At 42.6% G+C, this 17018-nt stretch overlaps 1 protein-coding gene across 2 annotated transcripts in view; it reads right to left on the reverse strand.

The window, feature by feature from the left end:
• csmd2 (CUB and Sushi multiple domains 2) overlaps positions 1-17018 on the reverse strand; it is a 1532573-nt gene that overhangs the window by 92165 nt on the left and 1423390 nt on the right. For both annotated transcript variants that reach the window (XM_078423311.1, XM_078423310.1), the window contains 5 exons: positions 14235-14408; positions 13072-13245; positions 9794-9967; positions 9515-9703; positions 4029-4202 (listed from right to left, as the gene is read on the reverse strand). In XM_078423311.1, coding sequence (XP_078279437.1) covers positions 4029-4202; positions 9515-9703; positions 9794-9967; positions 13072-13245; positions 14235-14408 — 885 coding nt within the window. The remainder of the gene's footprint in view (positions 1-4028; positions 4203-9514; positions 9704-9793; positions 9968-13071; positions 13246-14234; positions 14409-17018) is intronic.

The following is a 17018-nucleotide window of genomic DNA, read 5'->3' on the forward strand; positions in this document are numbered from 1 at the left end:
AGGTTTGTGCCAAATAATGATGCTTAACTACACTAATATCCTCTGCCTTTAGCTGGTTCATGTTCCTCTATTCCCTGCCTTTCCATGTGCTGATGTAAAAGTCTCTTAAATACCACTATCGTAGCAGCCTCCACCACTACCCCTGACAATGTGTTTCAGCCACCCTCTGTGTAAAAAAACTTGTCCGGCACATCTTCATCAAATTTTCCAACTCTCACCTTATAGTTATGCTCTCGAGTGTTGGACATTTCCACAGAGGGGAAGAAAGGTTCTGACTGTCTACCCTATCGAAACCTCTCTTAATTTTATATACTTCTATCAAGTTTCTCCTCCTCCTTTGACATTCCAGAGAAAACAATCAAAGTCCACCTTTCTCCTCTACCTAAAACCCTCTAATCCAGGCAGTGTTCTGGAAAATCTCTGCACCTTTATATCTTTTGTGTGGTGGGGCGACCAAACCTGAATAAGGTGACATCTGTCATGGATCCATGGATACATCTTATGCAGTCTCTGATATTTATTCATCATGGGTGGAATCTCATTAGCTAATGCCAAATGAAATTGCTGAGATTTAGCCATTAAGCTACACTTCCGAACATGTCTTGCATAGATTTGGGATTCCCATTGAGTTCAGCAATCTTTGCTGAGATTTTATATTACGGGAGAATCACTTCTTGCATCCGGCACCAAGACAGAGCTGCCTCAGTATTCAGCACTCAACTGATTTCAGTGTGGTTTGTTGAGCTAAGGATTGGGAGCCAAAGGCAGAGACATTGAGTTTTCTGTTCCAAGATCCTCATCTTTGTGCAGCCTGTGAACTGCTGGGCAAGGGGTTTTGCCAATGGGCAAGTGTGTTTCAGGAGCAGGATTTCCTCACTAAACTGCCCGAAGGCTTGTCACTTCCTCACAATCCACAACACTTCAGGCCTCTGCGTTTAGCTCTGTCCTTCCAGAGCAGTCAAGTGTGGGCATGTGGAGACGATGGATGGCAATTCCAAGTCAAAAGATCTTGTCCTTTATGTTTGCTCAATTATAACAAAGTGGTACTAATACTGTGCTAGTATAATAACACATCTCTCCAACACCATAAAGTTCCCTTTGAAGATTCAGTGTTACTTCTCTCCTTGTTAAAAAGCAAGAGGAAATAATTGTCATCCGAAGGGTTTGACAGACCTCAACTTTTCATAATTTGTTCAATTCCTCATTTTGTTTTTCTAACTGTAACTGAAAAACATATCCCTTTCCATTTTTACCATCTTTAAGTAAAGGCTTTGCTGTACTGGTGCCCTGTTTATATGTTTGGCTTCTGTCAGATAAATAGGAATAAACCACATTATATCAGTATAGCACAGCTTTGATTCATAAATCTAGAAGGCAGATTCTCCATATGACAGGTATTATCTCAGAGATGCTGAATGCAACTCATTTAGCATTTCTTCTTTCTCTGTATTTCAAAATACTTCTCTTTTTGCCTTAATTAAGGAAGGAGCACAAGGCTTAAATAGGCATTTTGTACTGCGTTAGCCACTTAATCTCCGTAACTCTGTTTATTCCTCACCCTCTCCCTTCTCTCCATCACTCATGGACAAATATCCCTTTAATGAAGCATTTTCAATGTATTCTAATTTTACTGTTGATGGCCTTGTGTCAAATGGTGTTGAGTAATATTCCTGTGAGGTGTCTTGTGGTAGTTTACTTATCCAGAGGTTGGGTGGCAAAGTGTTTTTTTTCCATCAGTGATATGTGACTGAAAATCAATTTAGCATGGAGTTTTTCATGTTTATGTCTATTTCTGGGGCAAATCATGACAATTGTGAAATTCTACAGGGCACCAGTTTACAAATCTCTCCAACAACACCAAACCAATGTCAGCATTACAGAAAGATGTTACTCGTCATTTAATGTTCCCAATGGAATACTGCAAGGACACTTGTTCCATTTCTTTCTAGGGGGTACTATTGCTGAGCACTCCTGGAATAGAATATTCTTAATCCCACATTAGAGAATTTGGAAATTTGCAGATAAATGAAACCTTAGCTGAAATCTCGGGACATTCTCCCCTATCAGCCCACCCAACCAACTATCACTTCTACATAGAAATGGCACCCTGAGTCTTGAAGGGACCAGTCTTGTATTCGCTCTCTCAAGCTAGGTCCCTTCCAATCTTGCAGCACTCCTAAGATAGACACAAAATGCTGGAGTAACTCAATGGGTCAGGCAGCATCTCTGGAGAAAGGGAAGAGTTGACATTTCAGGTTGAGACCCTTCTTCGGATTGAGACACAGGAGCAGAGGGAAACTAGAGGCGGGAAAAGGATCAGAACAAATCGGAGTTGGCGCCGATGACCAAGGAAAGGTGGAGCCCACGATGGTCCACTGGCTGTGAACGAGGTGATAATGAAGGGATACGAACAGGGAAACTAGCAAGACGACTTCGGCGGGGGGGAGACGGACAGAAAGGGAATTGGCTGGGTAATTGGCTGGGTAAATGTAAAAATTGTCCCTAGTGTGTGTAGGATAGTGTTAATGTACGGGGATCGCTGGGCGGCACGGACTTGGTGGGCCGAAAAGGCCTGTTTCCGGCTGTATGTGTATGGTATGGTATGGTATGGTATGGAATGCAACAGTGACTTGAATTTAGAGGAATCAATATGCATACCGCTGAGTTGTAAGTTGCCCAAGCAAAATATGAGGTGCGGTTCCTCCAATTTGTGTGTGAGCAGCACTCCTGCTTTGCTCCAGTGCCCCCCCCCCGACCCCCCCCCCCCCCGCCACATCGACCATGGCACATTCCCCACAACTAATGAGCAAACCTGATGCACCAATCCCCTCCACCACCGGCGCATTTAACCATACCTGCCAGCCTCATCAACCTTATGCAACAGCACCCTCTCCCCTCCCCACCTTGCTGACTGTCTCCCCACACCCAACCACAATCAATGACCCATTTCACATTACGTTATGGGTTACACAAAATGCTGGAGTAAATCAGCGGGTCAGGCAGCCTCTCGGGAGAGAAGGAATGGGTGACGTTTCGGGTCGAGTCACTCCAGCATTTTGTGTCTACCTTCCATTTGAACCAGCATCTGCAGTTATTTTTCTCACATTACCTTATCATGGACTGCTTTGATCTTTCATTTTCACAACTTACCCCTCCATATCTCTAGACTCCCCTCTCCCCTGACTCTCAATCTGAAGTAGGGTCTCGACATGAAACGTCACCCATTCCTTCCCTCCAGACATGCCGCCTGGCCCGCTGAATCACTCCAGCAATTTGTGACTGCCCAACATACCTTCCATTCCACCGCCCTTCCACCACCTTACCCAAGTGGACAACATCAGACCACCACTGATCCCAGTATCTACTAGTGTCCAGTTGACTTTCACAATTGCCTTAATTTGAACCAGAAATCGCCATTCACCTGATTTACCCCAAGCTAAATTGATTTTTAGTCATATAGCTCTGATGAAAGCAACACTTTGCCATCCAACTTCTAGATGATTAAACGACTACAAGGCACTTCCACGAATATTTTGGGACACCGTTTGATACAAGCCACTAAAAGTAAAATCAGGATAAATAACCAAGTGCTTAATTAAGGGGATAGATTCCAATGGGTGATGGAGGGAAGGAGGGAAAGAGGAAGGGAGAGCATGATGGAGAGTTAGAGAGTTACGGAGATTAGGGTGCAGAAAAACTTAGTCCAATTTCAAAAATTGGATATAAATGCAACAATTATTATTTTTATGTCAGAGTTGATGTCAGGTAGCTCATGCATCACGCGAACAGTCCAAACAAACACTGCAGTAGCTTTGTGTAGGAAGAATCTGCCGATGCTGGTTTAAATCGAAGATCGGCACAAAATGCTGGAGTAACTCAGCGGGACAGGCAGCATCTCTGGAGAGATGGAATAGGTGACGTTTTGGGTTGGGACCCTTCTTCAGACTGCAGTAGCTTCACCTGACGGTCAAGATATATTGGGTTGACCATCACATTCAGAACCCTACGTGTTGAGTAGGAAGTTTTACCTGAGCAGTGCGGTAATGACCCGCTCCAACGCCCATCCAGCTGGCAAACACGAGTGCTATTTCCAATCAGATGCCTTCTTCGGCTGCAGTGGTATCGTACCGTGGAGCCCACTGTAAGCTGGTCACCATACAGTTCTGCACCAGGAGGAACACCAGGATGACCACAGAGCACCACTAGGTCAGAAAGAAGGGATGGAAAATAAATATTAAAAATTAAATGGGATGCATTAAATAATTACGAAACAGCACCATAAAATAGCCGGTGTCTGCAACAGATGAGGCAGATCATGTTCAAAGATCAATTACAGAAGGAAGAGGGTACTCTGCAAGACAGTTATGCAGAAGACGTACAGGTATGTAGGTTAATTGGCTGGGTAAATGTAAAAAAAAATTTTTTTTTTAAATTGTCCCTAGTGGGTGTAGGATACTGTTAATGTACGGGGATCGCTGGGCGGCACGGACTTGGAGGGCCGAAAAGGCCTGTTTCCGGCTGTAGATATATGATATGATAAGAAGAGATAGGACAGCCAAATGAAGCTCCATAATGTGACCCAGGACACATGTTGGTGGGAGGGGCAGACCGACAATCTGAATCACTTCTGAGTGTGTGCAAACACGGTGATCCAAAACCTCTTGCTGTGTTTCTGATTGCACTCTGACATTGCTGAAGTTTCTCAGTCAAATACAGTGGAAGCTGAGCCCAAACATGGCACAGATTCAGCAACATAATTCACTGAAGTGGAAGCAAACTCTTCTGAGATTTTTTTTTGTTTATTCAATTAATTAACAATGATATTTAATCCTTAATGTAAACATATTAAAAGGAGCTTAATTGCTTTAATTTTTTTTCTAGTGCCAGTTAATTACTTATATTACGTTTAAACATTAAATGCATGCTTCATTTTTGTATTTCTATTTATAGCGTAGATATTCTGAGACTTTTGAAATCTGCTTTGTTAGTTGTGCAGACATGACCTAACCTGGTACCACAACATTTTATGAAGGTGCACCCACAATTGTGCAGGAAAGCCTGATGCTCTCTTAGGCCTCACCAGCTTCAGGGACCAAGTTGCCCCTGCATGCAAGAACGGATAAGCAAGCAGAGGCTGCAGCGGCTCATCATTTACACACTGGACCAGCCCACTCTGCCCACAAGCTGTATGTCGTGTTACTACTGAAACAAAACACTTGCAAATAACTTGTGTAGAAAGGAACTGCAGATGCTGGTGGATACCGAAGTTAAGACACAAAGTGCTGGAGTAACTCAACGGGTCAGGCAGCATCTCGAGAAAAACGATGGGTGACTTTTGGGTCAGGATGTTTCTGTGTCTGAGGAAGGGTCCCGGCCCAAAATGCCACCCATTCTTTTTCTCCAGAGATGCTGCATGACCCGCTGAGTTACTCCAGCACTTTGTGTCTATCTGCTACAAATAAATTGTTTCTTCACCTAAGTCAGTGTCATCTTTCTTTGCTTTGTTTTAATTAATCACACCTTCCTTCCACAGTTGCAGTTTCCTTTATGATCCTTAGAGTCATAGAATGATACAGTGTGGAAACAGGCCATTCGGCCTAACATGCCCACACCGGCCAACGTCTCAGCTACACTAGCCCCACCTACCTGCTCTTGGTCCATTTCCCTCCAAAAGTCCTATCCATGTACCTGTCTAACTGTTTCTTAAACGTTGGGATAGTCCCAGCCTCAACTACCTCGTCTGGCAGCTTGTTCCATACACCCACCACACTATGTGTGAAAATATTACCTCTCAAATTCCTATTAAATCTTTTGCCCTTCACCTTGAACCTATGTCTTCTGGTCCTCGATTCCCCTACGCTGGGCAAGAGACTCTGTGCATTTACCCAATCTATTCCTCTCATGATTTTATACACCTCTATAAGATCACCCCTCATCCTCCTGTGTTTCAAGAAATAGAAACCCAACTTACTCTCCCTATAGCCCACACACTCTGGTCCAGGCAACATCCTCATAAATTATCTCTGAACCCTTTGAAGCTTGACAATATCTTTCCTATAACATGGTGCCCAGAACGGAACACAATATTCTAAATGGGATCTCACCAATGTCTTATAAAACTGCAACATGACCTCCCAATTTCTTTTCTCAATACTTTGACCGAAGGCCAATGTGCCAAAAGCCTTTTTGAGCACCTTATCTACCTGTGACTTGACCTTCAAAGAACCATGCACCTGCACTCCTAGATCCCTCTGCTCTACAACACTCCCCAGATGCCTACCATTTACTGTGTAGGTCCTGCCCTTGTTAGATGTCGCAAAATGCAACACCTCACACTTTGCATTAAATTAAATCAACCGTTTCTCAGCCCACCTGGCCAATCGATCCAGATCCTGCTGCAATATTTCACAACCATCTTCACCATCTGCAAAACCACCCACCTTTGTGTCATCAGCAAACTTGCCCTGTATGTTCTCATCCAAATCATTGATGTAGATGACAAACAGTAACGGGCCCAGCACTGAACCCTGAGGCTCACCACTAGTCACAGGTGTGACTAGATCCTTCTTCATCCTCCTTCCCTTGCACCTGTACTTAATAAACATCTGGTACATCTCTGATGCTTTCCTATTCTAAGAAAAGGTCTGAAAACAAACTGAAAGGTTAACTTTATTTCTCTCTCTGTCGTTGATGTTTGATCAGATTAAAATTGCCAACATTTTTCAAAATGATTTAACTCAGCACATATTAAGGGGTGTATATATATATAAGGTACTTACAAAAAAAATAAATGGTAGCAGCTATCTGTAGGGGGTGCTTGTGTGCTTTGTAAATAATAGATCATGACTACGGTGTGGTTCCTGAGAGAATCATCTATGTTTTACAGTTGTTGAGCGTTGCAACACAGAAACTGCGTCTTTATCCACAGAGATCACGCCGGCCAGTTTACATTCATCCTATTTCATCCCCACGCTCCCATCAATTCTTCTGGATATACCATTCAGCTGCACACTCGGGACAATTTAGAAAGGCCAATTAACCTGCTAACCTGCCCACAACGCAGGTAGAAACGGGAGCACACAATGGAAATTCATGGGGTCAGAGGGAGATCGTCCAAACTTCACTAAGCCGCTCCCGAGATCAGCAATGAACATGGGTCCCTGGAGCTGTGAGGCAGCAACTCAGCTGCCTGTGCTGATCTTTTATTTTGTAAAAACGTTCTCGACACAGCTTGTTCACAGGGTGTATAATCTTCCATTTCCTTGGCCTCTGTTAAGTCGTGACACCATTACACAATGCTATGATAAGCCAGAAACAGCCTTGAGGAACGGATCACTGTTAAGCGTCTTTGTAATTTTGTTTATGAAATAAATTGCATGCCGTGGTATTCCTTGTAATTCTTGGAGTTAGAGTTTATTGCCATCATCTCGTTTCATTTAGTCAAAGTGCTGTGGATGATTTGATCTGTGATATGGATAATGAAAATATTCCTATGTGTGAGTTATACTCAGTGAATTAGATCTCGTGATTTAATTGTACCAAAGACTGCAGATAAATATTTACAATCTGGCATGCACTGGTAAAATATAGTATCCACTAAAGCCACACAGCGTTGGAAGATGTTTATTTCATATAGGTTACAGAAGTATTTCTTCTCTATGAGATAACATTCCAACTGCAAGTCTTTGCAAAAATAAAAGTGTCTGAAGGTTCCAACAGCAGTGTTGCAGTGGCTGTTTCCATAGTAACTTCTACTCAGTAACTACAGGCTAAGCTTTTGTGCTACACATAAAACGATCAGTGTTTGCTCAGGACAGCAATCACAACAGGTTGAGATTCGCAATTGTAATGATGGGCTGTGTGTCAGTGCTCCCCATCATTACACTCTAAACCTGACAATGGCCTGGCAGGTGCCCCTTGTATAGTTAAACGAGAAAATATGGAAGGTAATGTCAGCCATGCCAGCCTCTTCTATTGGAAGTGAGTGATGCTGTTCTTTCAGTGGTGACCACAATAACGGCATAAGTGCAACAATTAAGCCCTCGTAGCTTGGTTGCCAGTCACTTGTCACTATCATTGCAATCACTGCTTTAAAGTACTCCTCCCATGTCACCAAAGAGGACTGGATCTAAATTAGAGCATGAAAAAGGTTGTGCTTATTTTAAATCTTCACAAAACAACAGCTTAGAGTGATTGTGTAGGAAGGAACAGCAGATGCTAGTTTACACCAAAGATAGACACAATCTACTGGAGTAATTCAGTGGGTTAGGCAGCATCAGTCTGAAGAAGACCCAAAACATCACCTATTCCTCTTCTCCAGAGATGCTGCTTGACCCGCTGAGTTACTCCAGCACATTGTGTCTATCTTCAGCTCAAACTGATTTCTGTCCAGAAACTCTTGAACTTTCACATTTTATAGACAATAGACAATAGGTGCAGGAGGAGGCCATTCGGCCCTTTGAGCCAGCACCACCATTCAATGTGATCATGGCTGATCATTCTCAATCAGTACCCCGTTCTGGCCTTCTCCCCATACCCCCTGACTCTGCTATCCATTAAGAGCTCTATCCAGCTCTCTCTTGAATGCATTCAGAGAATTGGCCTCCACTGCCTTCTGAGCGGAGAATTCCACAGATTCACAACTCTCTGACTGAAAAAGTTTTTCCTCATCTCAGTTCTAAATGGCCTTCCCCTTATTCTTAAACTGTGGCCCCTTTTTCTGGACTCCCCCAACATTGGGAACATGTTTCCTGCCTCTAACGTGTCCAACCCCTAAATAATTTATACGTTTCGATAAGATCCCCTCTCATCTTTCTAAATTCCAGTGTATACAAGTCATCCTTCTAAATTCCAGTGTATACATATTTAACTCTAAAAAGAGTTGTTTTATTGTGAATTTCCTGTAAATTATTCAAGTCATGAAGTGCAATTGCAATCAATAAATTCGACTGAGTCATCTAGTTAACATTTTTAGTTTTTCTTCAGCATATTCCAGTATCTTTATATTTCTGACACTTTTAGATTACAATTTTATTTCTAGGAAATTCATATTTCCTACATGCTCAATGAAATTATGATAATTGCTGGCTTTATTATGCGATTTTCTAACCTTTGTCAAAGGAAACTATACATGTTTTGGGCAGCACAATGGTGCAGCGGTGTAGTTGCTGCCTTCCAGCACCAGAGACCTGGGTTGAATTCTGACCACGGGTGCTGTTTGTTGGGAGTTTGTACATTCTCCTTGGGACCGCATGGGGTTTTCTCCAGATGCTCCGGTTTCCTCCCACATTCTAAAGACGTGCAGGTTTGTAGGTTAATTGGCTTCTGTAAATTGCCCCTAGTGTGTAACGTAGAACTAGTGCGTAACGTAGAACTAGTGCATGGGTGACTGTTGGTCGGCATGGACCTGTTGGGTCGAAGAGCCTGTTTCTGCGCTGTATCTCTAAACTAAGAGGATTAAACGATTCTTTCCAGCATGATAATCCGCTCATTTAAAAGCACCGCCTTCACTTACATAGGCACTTGGGGAGTGATTTGTCCCAGGAACCATCGCCTTGACAGGTCAGCACATGTGATCCCAACAGGTAGTAGCCAGCATTGCACTCATACGAGACACTACTGCCGTAACTGAATCGCTGGGCAATGTTTAATTGCACTCGACGAATACCGTTTTCTACGTGTGCAGGATCTGAACAGTTAACAACTGCAAGAAAGAAAGAATATATTCAGCGTCAACAGACCATCTTTTTACACGTCAAAATCTTTGGAACTGCTTGATAATTAGAACTTGTACCTTTACATGTAGGAAGCAAATTGCTCCATTGCCCGTTCGATTGGCACTGAGAGCTGATGGATCCATGCAATAAGTAACCTGCGTTACAGGTGAACCTAACCATGTCGTTCAGGTTAAATTGAGTTCCGTGAGTTACTCCATTTGCAGGATTGCCAGGGTGACCACATGTTATAGCTAGAAAACATAAATAGCATAAGAGTCATTCAGTGTCATTAACATTCTGCGAAGCTCGAATATTCTGAAATCCAACAGTGCAGCAAAAAAAGAACCACACATTTTTGTTTGAAATGAACAATTTTAATAAACAGAAGTCTTGGATAAGGGGCCTAATAGACACAATGGAAAATCTAATAATAATCCAATAATATTCAGAATACTCACAAGGCTGCTATAAAGTTGCCTACCCATGGGGCCAATTTCTTGCAGGAAGCAGGTATTTTAGAAACTATATAAAATGTTAGTGGTTATCTTAGGCACTGATGATACTGACTCTTCTGTATCCAGGCACGTATTTGTGACAAACATTCATGATTAAGTACGGGTAGTTGCAAATGTGCAGGTGAGCGAATCGTCAACCACTCTCTTACATGGAATTAACCACATCCACTGAAATATAATGGCACACGAAATACCAGGAAATGGTCAGCATTTAACACTCATTCTGCTGTTAGATACTGTGCCAATGACACCAAGAGGAAGAAACATTTCAGGCATTTGACCCAACCTTTGCATAACGAGGAATATAATTTAAAAAACAATACCTGTTGTGGAGTCAGAAAAATGGTGAAAGCACACAGTACCATAAACTCAGGCTGAATTTTACATACACAAGGCACGAGGGAACAAAAAAAAAACCCAGTTTGGTTAGGACTGACTAGGAATGAATTGTCACCATTAAATCAGTAAATATTGGACACCACCAGCTGGCGGTGAATCATCTCTTTGTTCCCAATGCCTCGTTTGTGATAGTAAACTACTTTCATGTGCTATCAATGTTCAGAAAGGCTCATAACCCAATCTCTACCAATATAAATTATGTCTATGTTCAGAATGAGTAAAAAAAAAAAACTCTTTAAAACTGACTAGGAGCAACAAAGCATTATTCTGCTTATTTTAAAGGACCGAGTTCTGGCTTAAAACAAGCATCAAAATTAAACAAATTCTAGGAACTTGAATCCGACTTACCAAATATTAAAAGATTATACAAATCCATATGTTATCCTCCCTGTTTTTCAATTTTATGAATTATTGCTCTATTGAGCACTGCAACCACAATCCACTCTGAAGCATTAAGGCTTTTAAAATCCATATCGTCCAAAATAAACTCCCCGCATTAATATTCTGAATCACATGGCACAAGGAAGTTCATCTTCAATTGTCAAAGACGTGAGCTGAAGTGAGCATCGCGTTGAATCTAATAGCACAGGTTCATGCCCGTGATTCACCATTTCCACTGGTGAGAGACTAGCTGTGGCTTAATTGGGGCAAAACCAAATGGGAATGCCAGAGAAGAGGAGAGGGCAGGAGAAGAAGCAGGCTTGCCTTCAATGCTGCCACAATGCCCCCGCACTTACTTACTAGGATTGGTAACAGCCAGGCACCAAGTAATCCCCAATATCACTCACACGACATATTCAGTGAAACTAGGCGGCAAGGAGGAAACTGTACCATGGGATAAAATAAATGTCCTTCTTTGGGATTTTATTTTAACCACCAATGTACTAAAACTCTTGTTTGTTTGTTTGTTCCTGAACTACAGCCAAAGCGGTACACAATATTCGACAAGTTTAGGCCCACCTTATTCACCGCCGTCCCTTTGGTGCTAATGAAAGAAGTGTTATATTTTAAAAATTATTCACATTTTAAAGTTTAAATCTATCTCCTAGGGAGGGAGCGGGGAGGGAGGGGGGAGGAGGGAGGATAAAGGGGGGTTGAGGGGGATGGAATGGTGGGGGTGGAGAAGGGGGAGGGGGGAGGGGGAAGGGGAGAAGGGGGAGGGGGAAGGGGGGAATGGGGAGAGGGAGAGGGGGAGGGAGAGGGAGGGGAGGGGAGAGGGAGAGGAGGGGTGAGGGGAGGGGGAGGGAGGGAGGGGAAGGGATGGGAAGGAGGGAGGGGGAGGGGAGGGTGTGGGGGAGGGGAGGGGGGAGGGGAGGGGAGGGAGGGAGGGGAGGAGAGTGTGCTGTACCAATGCAGGAGAGGTTTGGGCCCAACGGGTCCACTTGGTCTAGTTAAAGATTAAAATTTGAATTCACACTCTGAATAATCCATGCTTATTTTAGTGTTATACAATTAAAATTTCCTTGGCCATTTTGTGTCGCTGGTAACATTTGACCATGCACATCCTGCTAGTCAACCATGCCATACTGCAGCGGTTTCTACTTTGGAGACACAGTGGATATTAATGCATTGGAGGGGTTTCTGAACCAAGTTTTTTGTCTGAATAGATATTCCTAGGGCAAAGTAGCCTAGCTACACATTACTAAACTGGAAGGCTTAATGTGGAGTCCAAAACCCAAACTAACAACTTGTCTTCCCCGATTCCAAATGCAAACATCAAGTGCCTCATCCCGAATCATTATGCCATGCACTGAGGACTGGTCCTCCTCAAATTCCCTCGTTTCCCACACACCACATCCCAACGCTGGTCCTCCCCAATATGTGGCTGCTGTCCTCTCACCTCATCAATGCCAGTCTTCCCCGATACCTTCTGTCAACAAGCCCAAACCAGTGGTCCTCTCCAAAACCATGTACCATCATACATCACAATCTGTCCTTCAATAAATTCTGGGCTTCAATGTCTCAGCAATGCCCTCTGATTAGTTTGGGTGAATGGCCTACAATCCCCTAAATCCACTTTCAGGAAAATAACAGGTCATTCATTTTTGCCTGCAAATACAGGCGACGTGCAACATGTTGCACCCAAGGTCTATTAGAAACTTTCACAATGAGTGATGCTTAAAATGTTCATTGGTGCCCATATTAAAGGGTCAACTGGAAATTATTGGGATGAATGACTACCAGTGGGCTGATCTTGCTGGCAGAAATATCCAGTATCCAGGGACACGTTTATCCATCCACTAAATATTGAACCATGATTTCGGTTGCTAAGCATCACACTAACCTTTTGCGACAAAAACATTTTTGGTTGATCAAAAATTGAAACCAGGAATCTCATGAACTGATGAAGAAATATTTGAGATATTGTGACTGGAAGCAGATAAACCTTCGCCTGAGTCGTTTTCCATTCTCTATTGATTATTAAATGAAGCAATACTTACGCACGCATACAGGTGATCGGCCTGACCACTTGTGATCCTGCTGACAAACTCGAACCGAAGTTCCAATCAAGCGAAAGCCTGGGTTACACTGGTACACCACTGTCCCACGATAGCTGAAATTTTCCCCAATTATCTGCCCATTGACAATGGACTTAGGCATCCCGCAGTGACCAGCTAAAACCAAAGAAGCAACAATCAGTAAGCTTCATGACTTGATCTATTTTAATGTCAGGAAAAAATTCAGAAAGCCCAAGAAAATGTAGCTGCACTTAAACCTATTTATATGATAGGAATTTAAATTCTTCATTGGTATGTTAGTAACGATCAGTAAATTCAAGGCAGTGCTACAATTTTAGTTTAGTTTAGTTTAGTTTTGAGATACCGTTCAGAAACAGACCCTTCAGCCCATCGAGTCCGCACCGACCAGCGATCCCTGCACACTAACACCACCCGACACAATTTACAACTTTACCAAGCCAATTAACTTATAAACCTGTATGTCTTTGGAGTATACCGGTTACAAAATATATCAAATTTGTGAAGTATTAACTGAGATCAGTTAATTTAGCAACTAGACATTAAATTTGTAATGCTGCTCAGGTACTACAGTTAGGGTACAAAATTAATCCCAAGTACTGTCCAAAAGCATATGCATCATATGAATTCTCTGAAATAACAACACAATGATTTTGTTTAGCAAAGATGTTTGATGCTGAGGTATTGATGGTAACTACACAACTTAATCATGGAACTACATAGACACAAAATGCTGGAGTAACTCAGTGGGACAGGCAGCATCTCTGGAGAAAAGGAATGGGTGACGTTTCGGATCATGCCCCGAAACGTAACCCATTCCTTCTCTCCAGAGATGCTGCCAGTCCTGCTGAGTTACTCCAGCATTTTGTGACTACCTTCAGCGTAAACCAGCATCTGCCGTTCCTTCCTCCACATTGATCATGGGACTAGTTGCCTTAGCCCATTGACTAAAGCATGAACTTAATTGTAAAATTTGAGAAGCAGGCATTAAGCAATGTTTCAATGGCATGTATTTAAAAAACTGAGAGAGTAGAATTAGACACAATATCATCAATAGGACAACGCAACTTTACATCTCACAGGCTTTGTCATGCATCAGACATGTACATATGGATCCAAATACTCACCAAGGCAATTCACTTGCATTCCACTCCACAGCCCGCTAGCCTGACATTCCCGCACCCGAGATCCTACCATTGTGTATCCAGTGTTACAGGAAAAGATAGCAGTCGCCCCATATGTTGTTAATGTTCCAATCTTATTACCGTGTGCTGGAAATCCCAGTTCTCCGCATGAGATTACTATAATATTACAAGATTGAATAATTAGTTTCAACCACTCTTGGAGTCATGGAATCACACAACACAGAAACAGACTCTGGCCCACCAAGTCCACACCGAACATCAAGTATTCATTTCTACTAATCCCATTCATTAATCCCTGTGCTAATCCTGTTTTGTTCTCCCACATTTCACCATTCATCGACACACTAATTAACCTACCAACTTGCATGTTTTTGGGATATGAAGGGTACCAGAGTACCTGGAGGAAACCCACATGATCACCGGAAGAACATGCAAACACCACATAGGCAGTACCCGAGGCTAGGATTGAATCCTGGTTACCGGAGATACAAGGAAGCAGATCTACTGTGGCACAGTGATGCAGCACGAGAGTTGCTGCCTTACAGCACCAGAGACATGGATTTGATCCTGACCACAGGTGCTGTCTGTACAGAGTTTGTACATTCTTCCATTGCCGTGTGGGTTTTCTCCGGGTGTTCCGGTTTCCTCCCACATTCCTAAGACGTGCAGGTTTCTAGGTTAATTGGCTTCTGTAAGTTGTCCATAATGTGTAGGATAGAACTAGTGCATGGCTGTTCATTAGTTGGCATGGACTCGGTGGGTATGAATCTCTAAACTAAACCATCCCTCTATCACGTAAAATCAATTCTTTTCACCATTCAATCACTCCTATGTTTCCTTTTGTTCTCTTCTCCTATCTATTTTCTCTGCATGTTAAAGCCTGCTCTTCTGATGGAGGACTCTCATTCACAGCCATCACCTGCTTCTATGTCTGCAGGTGCTACCTAGACGGCTCTGCTTTTCTCTTTTGATGATGGATGAATGGATCTAGGGGTCGTTTAGGACATAAGCATGAACATTTTGGATGAGGTCAGTCTTTCAAGACACAAAACTGGGGGTCAGCCAAAGGGGGTTGTGCAAGTCAAGTCCAGAGATAACAAACTAAAAAATGACTTGATATTCAACTAATACACGGAGATAATTTTTCATGTCAACAATCTACCCAGTAACTCGGCAGATTAGACCAGCCATCCAAATTTAATTCCATTATTTTTTAGAGGATTAAACAGTGAGTGAGAGTGATTACCGGCCAGACAGTGAAGATTCATATCACACTGAGGTGCATGCTTGAAAGGAAGCATGGGTTAGACTTGGCATTTGGGTGTTTTACAAACTAAAGGTCAAAAGACATAAACTGTCAGCACCAGCTCTAACATAATGCACACATTGCCTCACACACAAATATCTAATTTCTCCTGCTGTTTAATACTTCAAACAATTTGATTATTGTAAATCCTAAGAAAAATGCATAAATAAGTTAATTAGTTCTTGGAGCAGAATTAGGCCTTTCGGCCCATCAAGACCACTCCGCCATTCAATCATGGCTGATCTAACTTTCCCTCTCAACCCCATTCTCCTGCTTTCTCCCCATAACCCGTGACACCATCACTCATTAAGAATCTGTCAATTTCCACCTTAAAAATATCCATTGACAGCCCCCACAGCTGTCGGTGGCAATTAATTCCACAGATTCAACACCCTTCGACTTCAAGAGTTTTGTGCCTTCAAGAGAGAGCTGGATAGAGCTCTTAAGGATAGCGGAGTCGGGGGTATGGGGAGAAGGCAGGAACAGGGTACTGATTGAGAATGATCAGCCATGATCACATTGAACGGCAGTGCTGGCTCGAAGGGCCGAATGGCCTACTCCTGCACCTATTGTCTATTGTCTATTGACTAAAGAAATTCCTACTCATCTCCTTTCTCCTCTATAAGAAAATAACTGCGGATGCTGGTACAAATCGATTTATTCACAAAATGCTGGAGTAACTCAGCAGGTCAGGCAGCATCTCGGGAGAGAAGGAATGGGTGACGTTTCGGGTCGAGACCCTTCTCCTTTCTCCTCTAAATAACTGAGGAGTTTCAAAACATTTTGAAAGTAGCTATAACTTAACTGGATTTATCTTCACCCCCATACTTTCACCTGCGAATAACATTTTGTTTTCCCAAGGAGTAGTATAGCAGATAATAAATCCCTACTTCACATTTTTTAAACTGTTAAAGAGATTAAGTATACATTTTTAAATCCTTTTCTTTCCCTTTTTAATCTCCATAGATATTTGGACTAAATACTTCTCTCATATTATTTGCTCAATTACTTATGACAGAGGTGGCAGCTATTTGCCACATCACATCCACATTGCCTCTCCATTCCGCCATTTATTGTCTGTACGGTTTATCTCTCGCGTATCAATTACCATCTCCTACAATCACCTAATGAACCCACAAATCTTATGAGATGTGGGAGGTAACTTGAATACCGGGGGGAAACACAAGCGGGCACAGAGAATAAATGCAAACTCAAGATGGGTGGCATTGGAAACCAGGACTGACTCCAGCAGTGCTATCCGATGCACCAACTAAAGAAATGCCATAGCATTATACTGTCATAGAATTAGATGATGAGGCTTCTGAGCCTGACCTTGCACGAGATTTAGGTCAATATCAACTGGGGTATGTCAATAAACAAAGCTACAATTAACTCAATCAATATGCTACCTTGCATAGTCACCATCAGTAAACTCCTTCTCAAACAGATTGCTTGCTGAG

Source organism: Rhinoraja longicauda, chromosome 27 (assembly GCF_053455715.1).
Source record: "Rhinoraja longicauda isolate Sanriku21f chromosome 27, sRhiLon1.1, whole genome shotgun sequence".
In the NCBI taxonomy this organism is placed as follows: domain Eukaryota; kingdom Metazoa; phylum Chordata; class Chondrichthyes; order Rajiformes; family Arhynchobatidae; genus Rhinoraja; species Rhinoraja longicauda.